This window comes from Cynara cardunculus, assembly GCF_001531365.2.
Source record: "Cynara cardunculus var. scolymus isolate 2C chromosome LG 11, CcrdV1, whole genome shotgun sequence".
NCBI lineage: Eukaryota > Viridiplantae > Streptophyta > Magnoliopsida > Asterales > Asteraceae > Cynara > Cynara cardunculus.
In genome coordinates this window covers 13,976,714-13,984,452 of record NC_037538.1, presented here as the reverse complement: position 1 = coordinate 13,984,452, position 7,739 = coordinate 13,976,714, and the positions used below count along the sequence as shown (strand labels likewise).

General features: G+C 38.2%; 1 protein-coding gene across 2 annotated transcripts; it reads left to right on the top strand.

Annotated features, from left to right (window-relative positions):
- The first annotated feature begins 990 nt into the window (after nucleotides 1-990).
- LOC112520634 (FACT complex subunit SPT16) lies at nucleotides 991-5,298 on the top strand. Of its 2 annotated transcripts, XM_025129040.1 has the most exons (3): nucleotides 991-1,159; nucleotides 1,877-2,114; nucleotides 2,205-5,298. In XM_025129040.1, exons 2-3 carry the CDS (start codon nucleotides 1,903-1,905, stop codon nucleotides 5,116-5,118), a joined length of 3,126 nt encoding a protein of 1,041 aa, XP_024984808.1. In that variant the 5' UTR covers nucleotides 991-1,159; nucleotides 1,877-1,902; the 3' UTR covers nucleotides 5,119-5,298. The 2 variants fall into 2 exon arrangements, with proteins under 2 accessions (XP_024984808.1, XP_024984807.1); XM_025129039.1 differs by having other exon boundaries at nucleotides 1,877-5,298.
- Nucleotides 5,299-7,739: the final 2,441 nt, after the last annotated feature.

Here is a 7,739-nt window from a genome sequence, read left to right as displayed (position 1 = left end):
AGGTAACCAATTACCATGATATTGTGGCCAACGATATTACATGCAATTCAATATTATTTGATAATTTTAACAGATCTTGAGGCTCAACTTTATTTACTCAGTTTCATTCTTCACGTTTGTCCATTTCCAACGATTTTCATCCTTTGGACTAACAACTATTAAAATACGGGAAAAACTAACAACTATTTTAGACAAAAACTTTTCTCCTGGTTTAAAACGATCTATATTAATACCGAGTTTAAATCAGATACGACATGCACTTCTATCTCTCAGATCTATCTCTTGATCTTGCAGTCAGCAACGAAGTTGCTGTGGAGATTGCAGGTTTTAAGTGGAATAAACTCAACTAAACAATCTAACAAGTATGAAACTTTACGACTGTGGATCTTGTTTCTTACTCTTCTGAGAAAGAAGATAATCACCAAGATATATATAAATATATATACACACACACATACATACATACATACATATGTGTACTCCAGTGGTCGACTTGTGATTGTTAGGATTGTCATCTTAATTTGCCATAATTTCAACAAGTATGATTACACTGTCAAAAAAGTAGGATAATCGTTTTCCTTTACTTGACCAACAAGATGCATTTTGTCGCGAAACCTTTCCAGCAACAGTTACTTTACGATCACGAACCGTATTCCATCAATCTCACTTTACCGACGAACCCATTCACCACAAGAAAACTACACTGCTAATCAAACAGATACAGTCGTTACAAGTGATATTAAAACCGATGAAAAACGTATTATTAACTTCGTCAAAATCCAAACTAGTCGAAAAATTCCGCCCTTTTCATCCGTCATAAATGACGAATAAAGTCAAAATTATTTTTGTGTCATTTTTAAAAAAGATTTGATGAAAATTTAAGGTGGGAAATGTGTTTTTAGGAAGCGGGAGCCCAATATGACACATATAAAAGGCGATGATGAAAACCAAAGGGTTACTTCATTTTAGTCGGGGAAGTCAAAATACAACACAAGCGAACCAAAATACGTAATGACCTTGCCCTATTCTGGCTCGCTCATCCTCGCCTTGCAACCCTTCTCCGCCGTCTTCTCCGTCTCCGTCTGCCTCTGCACCGCCGCCGCCCCCTTCTCCGCCGTCTCCTCGCTGATTTTCGTCTGATACCTTTTCGATCGATCAGGTAAATTTTGTTGTGATTACAAATTTTGGGAGTTTAGGTTTTCAGATCTACGATTGATTTTACGAAAACTTGTAGGAAATACCGAAAGGGGAACATTAAGTTTTTTCGTAATTTTGAAGTGCGAAAAACGACGATGGTTATTAGGGCCAATCTGAGTAAATTAGTAATCGTGTTATATGGATTGTTGTTACGATCGGCGTTTTGGTTTTTCATTTTATATCACTGAGGTCTTGTTCGTGTAGGAAACCTAACTGTTAGGATTTTCTTGAATGTTTTGTAAATTTGGAAATTGTTGAATCACTTTTTTTGTAGGAAATTTGTACATGAATTCTGATATTGAGATAGAATTAGTTCTGATGGTATAGAATACGTTTATATCTTAAATTGATACAATAATTTCAGGCTTTTAAGTAGACTCTCTGAGTTTATATCTCCTGAACGAAAATACCTTTGGTATCTTGTTTTTTTATTTCATACCTTGTAAATGCGGATTTAGTTGAGAAGACACTTGGTCTAATACTCTCAAAATTTATCCAAGATTTGAATGCTTGTATTATTGTTTGATATGTGGGGCAATTAAAGCCATGTTTACCTGAGAATTAAGACATGAATTATCTCTTTTTTAATCTTGAGAACTGCACATTGAAGTGTCTAAACTATCTTCTACATTTTAATTTAGTATATTGTAGTATTGGAACTGATGAATTATTTAACCAGGTTCCCCTGGATTGGTGATTCAGTAAATGGCAGATCATAGGAATGGTGGGAACCACCCACCTGCCAGTAAGGGTACCGGTGGAGCTGGAGGTGGGTATGCAATCGATGCCACTACCTTGGTCAGGCGGCTACAGTCTCTTTATTCTCATTGGCGGGAACACAGAGATGAGTTATGGGGATCTTCTAATGCCTTTGCAGTAGCTACCCCGCCTCCTTCTGATGATCTTCGCTATTTGAAGTCTTCAGCTCTGAACATTTGGTTGCTTGGTTATGAGTTTCCAGAAACGATTATGGTTTTCTCTGACAAGCAGATGCATTTCTTATGCAGCCAGAAGAAGGTATCCCTACTTGATGTTGTAAAGAAGTCTGCTAAAGAGGCAGTAGGTGTGGATGTTGTGATGCATGTGAAAGCAAAGAATGATGATGGGGCTACTCAAATGGATGCCATATTACGTGCCATTGAAGCTCAAGAAAAATCAAATGGAAATGATGATACCCCTGTTCTTGGGTATATAGCAAGAGAAGCTCCTGAGGGGAAGCTTTTGGAGAGGTGGACTGAGAAAATGAAGGACTCAAGCCTTCAGCTTTGTGATATAACAAATGGATTGGCAGATCTTTTTGCTGTGAAGGAGGCTGGTGAGATTACAAATGTCAAGAAAGCTGCATATCTCACTGCTTCTGCAATGAAGCAGTTTGTTGTTCCAAAGCTTGAGAAGGTAATTGATGAGGAGAAGAAAGTAACCCATTCCTCATTGATGGACGATACTGAAAAGGCTATTTTGGAGCCAGCTAGAATCAAGGTGAAACTGAAGGCTGATAATGTGGATATCTGCTATCCTCCTATATTTCAAAGTGGTGGGAACTTTGATATCAGACCTAGTGCTACAAGTAACGATGATCATTTATACTATGACTCTGCTAGTGTCATAATTTGTGCACTTGGATCCCGGTATAATAGCTACTGTGCGAATGTTGCTAGGACTTTTCTCATTGATTCCAATGCTACACAGAGCAAGGCTTATCAGGTTCTTCTTAAGGCCCATGAGGCTGCTGTTGGTGCATTAAAACCTGATAATAAGGCTAGTGCTGTTTACAAGGCTGCTTATGCAGTGGTTGAGAAGGAAGCACCTGAATTTATTTCTAATTTGACAAAATCTGCGGGGACAGGCATCGGTCTTGAGTTCCGCGAGTCTGGATTGAGTCTTAATGAGAAGAATGAAAGAATCTTGAAAGCAGGGATGGTTTTAAATGTTTCACTTGGTTTTCAGAACATGCAGACAAAGAGTAGCAAAGCCAAGAGCCAGAATTACGCGCTATTGCTTGCTGATACTGTTATTATAACTGCTAATAGCCATGAAGTTGTCACTTCATTAAGCTCTAAAGCTTTTAAAGATGTTGCCTACTCCTTCAACGATGGTGAGGAAGAGGAGGACGAAAGGCCACAGGTGAAGGTTGAGGCTAAACGCACAGAGGCTTTGTACTCCAAGGCAACACTCAGGTCAGACAACCATGAAATGTCAAAAGAAGAGCTTAGGAGGCAGCATCAAGCTGAACTCGCGAGACAGAAGAACGAAGAAACTGCTCAACGACTTGCTGGTGGAAAAAATGCAACAGGAGATGGTAGATCTTCTTCAAGAACATCAAATGATCTAATCGCTTATAAGACTGTAAACGATCTTCCTCCTCCTAGAGATATGATGATTCAGGTAGACCAAAGGAATGAGGCCATCCTCATTCCGTTATATGGAAGCATGGTGCCTTTCCATGTGGCAACTGTCAAGACTGTCTCCAGCCAGGCTGATACCAGCCGAAACTGCTATATTCGTATTATCTTCAATGTCCCTGGCACACCCTTCTCCTCGCATGATCCAAGCTCCATAAAGAATCAGGCAGATATTTTCCTGAAGGAGGTCTCCTTCCGCTCAAAGGACCCAAGACACATTAGTGAAGTAGTACAGCAGATAAAAACACTTAGAAGGAATGTTGTTTCTAGGGAGTCGGAAAGAGCTGAAAGAGCATCATTGGTCACCCAGGAGAAACTTGTGCTTGCAGGGAACAAATTCAAGCCAATAAGATTGACTGATCTCTGGATCCGTCCCCCATTTGGTGGCCGTGGAAGGAAGCTTCCGGGTACTTTAGAAGCTCATGATAATGGGTTCCGATATTCGACATCAAGGTCAGATGAACGTGTGGATATTCTTTTTGGTAACATTAAGCATGCCTTCTTTCAGGCAGCAGAGAAGGAAATGATCACGCTGCTGCATTTTCATCTCCACAACCACATCATGGTTGGGAACAAGAAAACAAAAGACGTCCAATTTTATGTTGAAGTGATGGATGTTGTGCAAACCCTTGGAGGTGGAAAGAGATCTGCTTATGACCCAGATGAGATTGAGGAAGAACAGAGAGAAAGAGACCGTAAAAACAAGATCAACATGGACTTCCAGAATTTTGTTAATCGGGTTAATGATCTATGGGGACAGCCGAAATTCAAGGGGCTTGACCTCGAATTTGACCAGCCTTTGAGAGAACTTGGCTTTCATGGGGTCCCTCACAAAGCTTCTGCTTTCATAGTTCCAACTTCAAGCTGCTTAGTTGAGCTGATAGAAACTCCATTTCTTGTTGTCACTTTAAGCGAGATCGAGATTGTGAACCTTGAGAGAGTTGGGCTCGGACAGAAGAATTTTGACATGGCGATTGTGTTCAAGGACTTCAAGCGTGACGTGCTTCGAATCGACTCAATCCCTTCAACATCGCTTGATGGCATCAAGGAGTGGCTCGACACCACCGACATTAAATACTATGAAAGCAGGCTGAATATGAATTGGCGGGCCATACTAAAAACAATCACAGATGACCCACAAAACTTCATTGACGAAGGAGGGTGGGAGTTTTTGAATTTGGAAGCTAGTGACTCAGACTCTGATAACTCACAGGAATCTGACCAGGGTTACGAGCCATCAGATGTGGAGCCTGAGTCGGAGTCAGAAGACGAGGGTTCCGACAGTGCGTCATTGGTGGAGTCAGATGAGGATGAGGAGGAAGAGGAGGAGGAAGGGTCGGAGGAGGAAGAAGGGAAGACATGGGAGGAGTTGGAGAGGGAAGCAAGCAACGCGGACAGGGAGCATGGGGACGAGTCGGACAGCGAGGAGGAGAGGAAACGAAGAAAGATGAAGGCGTTTGGGAAGTCGCGAGCGGGTGCGAGCAGCAGCGCTCCGAAACGACCGAAGTTCAGGAGGTAAATCTATTCTGAGATTAGAAATAGTGGGATTTGTTCTGTTATTAGGAGTTGGTTGTTTTGGGAAGTTGGAAGGTGCTGCAATATTTTGTCTGTTAAAGTAAGGGGAAGATCGAATCTGGTAAAGACTTGTTTGGTTTTGATATGGTAATCCATCAATATATTTGGTGAGATGATGATCTCTAATTTTCATCTGCTGCTTAAAACACAAATAATCATGAAGATGACAGAAAAAGTAGAGTAATTAGCCTAAAAATGCTTGATTGGGTTTATGGCCACTAGACATATACTTGTTCTGTTCATTTTTGTCTCGTTCAGCTCTGTTCAATCTTACCTTCTTATCTTGTTCGGTTTTTTCTGTCCAGTTCTATTGAATCATGTCTGCGTATCAATCACTACCTACCTTAGGGATATATATATATATACACTAAATGGAAATGCATAAATGCATTTTGAAATATTTTTTAGAGAGAGAAACATAGATTCATAAAGACCAATCTAAGAGGAGGAGATTTTCATCATGGAAGAAGAAGATATGATGTATTTAAATCATTACCAAATTAGATTGTTATCTCAAATGCAACCTCATTGCTTCTTCCCTTCTCATCATGTATGATATTTGATATTATCACATATCATATGTGATCATTGGTACTTGATTTTTATATTTATCATTATTTTATCAAATGTATGTGTATAAAAATTTACATAACGGATCATATATGATAATGTATGTAACAGATCATATGTTAAACATAAGTAACCACATGTGATTCAAAATGTGGATCCAAACGATAGAGAGAAATGGTGAAAACGATAACAGATTGATTGTGAATATCACATGTGATATTTGACGAAAGTAGTGAGAAAACAAATCTTAAAAAATATGTGAAAATAATAAAAATGAATTAATTAAAATTAAAATTAATATATCTAAAATATATAACAAGATTTTTAACGGAATTCAAATAATGTTTTTGTTCTAAGTATACCCTCGAGAGAATATTTGATCAAATTCAAAATCACTTTAATTTATAACATTATTTTTGATTTTTTTTATTTATGATATTTTTCAATGGTCTATGTGATTTAGGGGCCGTTTACCAACACATATTGGGCAAGTGTAGATCGAAAATGGTTGTTTACCAATTGTCTGGGTAAGTGTTGACTTAAGCACTGACCGAGTCAGAAAGCAACCCCTTCCATACTGGATCAATATATCAGTCAGCATATTTATGGGTCAAAGGGTATCGGTATACAACATCCCTTCCAACCGGCTAAGGACCTCTTACCTAGTAAGAGGCAATCGCAGGTAGTAAACAACCCCTAGATTGTTTCATGCCTTCTTGCAAACTGACCACTTTCTCTTTTGAACTCAATCCTATTTTAGAAAGAGTAAATTACGCTTTTGGTCCTTATGGTTGCCACTCATTATTAACTCTCCTCCTTCTTTGGAATTAATTACACTTTTGATCATTGTGGTTGCCACTTTGTTTCACTTTTGGTCCTTTTGGTTATCATTTTGTTTCGAGTTTGGTACATCTTGTTAACTCCGTTAAAACCACTCAGTTACATTGAGGGTATTTTGGTCTTTTTTACTTTTTTTACTTTTTTTTTCATTTTTGCTTAATCAAAGTTGTTATGTTTTTATTTTCTCTAAATTAATCTCGAGTATACATATGAATTAAGCTTATGTACAACCTGTTTATGGTGCTCCACCCATACCCCCACAGTCCTACAATCCCACCGATCCTCCCTCTTCGATCATCTTCTTCGGGAACTAAAACCTTGAAACAAGATAAACTGAATATAAATTAATGAGCAAAAATCCATACGAGAGCTAAAAACCCAAATCTGATGATGTTCAAATTTGAAAATAAACACGAAGGACATTACAAAGATGATGTTCATGTTTGATTTTGTTCAGATCTGAAAATAAACATAACCCACATCCAGGTTATGTCTCGAGTTGGTTTAAGAAGGGAGCTAACACTAAATCAACAAGCAAATCAAAAGTATATCACAACAAACACATTAACTATAAATGAAACTGGTGCACATAAAAAACCGAAATGAGAACCAAAAACCAACCCCAATCTAATGATTATATTGGCCAGCTATAATTTGAATTTACTTTACAAATCGTTCTTCTAACCCATTATTTTTATTCCCAAAAGTTGTAGAAATGTCAGGACCCTTAATATGCAAATAATACAGTTTAAGTTTAGACATCATGTTGAATACCTAAATCTCTTAAGCTCAGACTCTGATACCAAACTTGTAACACCCGAAATCCATATTTGCATAAAATCCACATATTCCATATAACATGAAATACAAATATACACATTGGTCCAAAATGTACAAATTGCTCTTTTTAAAAGTATCTACAAACTTTTTGCACATTTAAAGTACATGACTTGCACATAATACACCCTCAAGTACATGGATATAAAAATCAGCTTCCCAAAAAGTTCACAGATGTAAACAATATTAATCCCTTTCAGATCTTCCTCCTCCCTTTACCTTCCACCGGAGCCCGACCTGTAATGCACATTTTTAACACAAAATGAGAGTTAGACCATAAGATCTAGTGAATAATCCCTTATTTGCAATTACAGGATG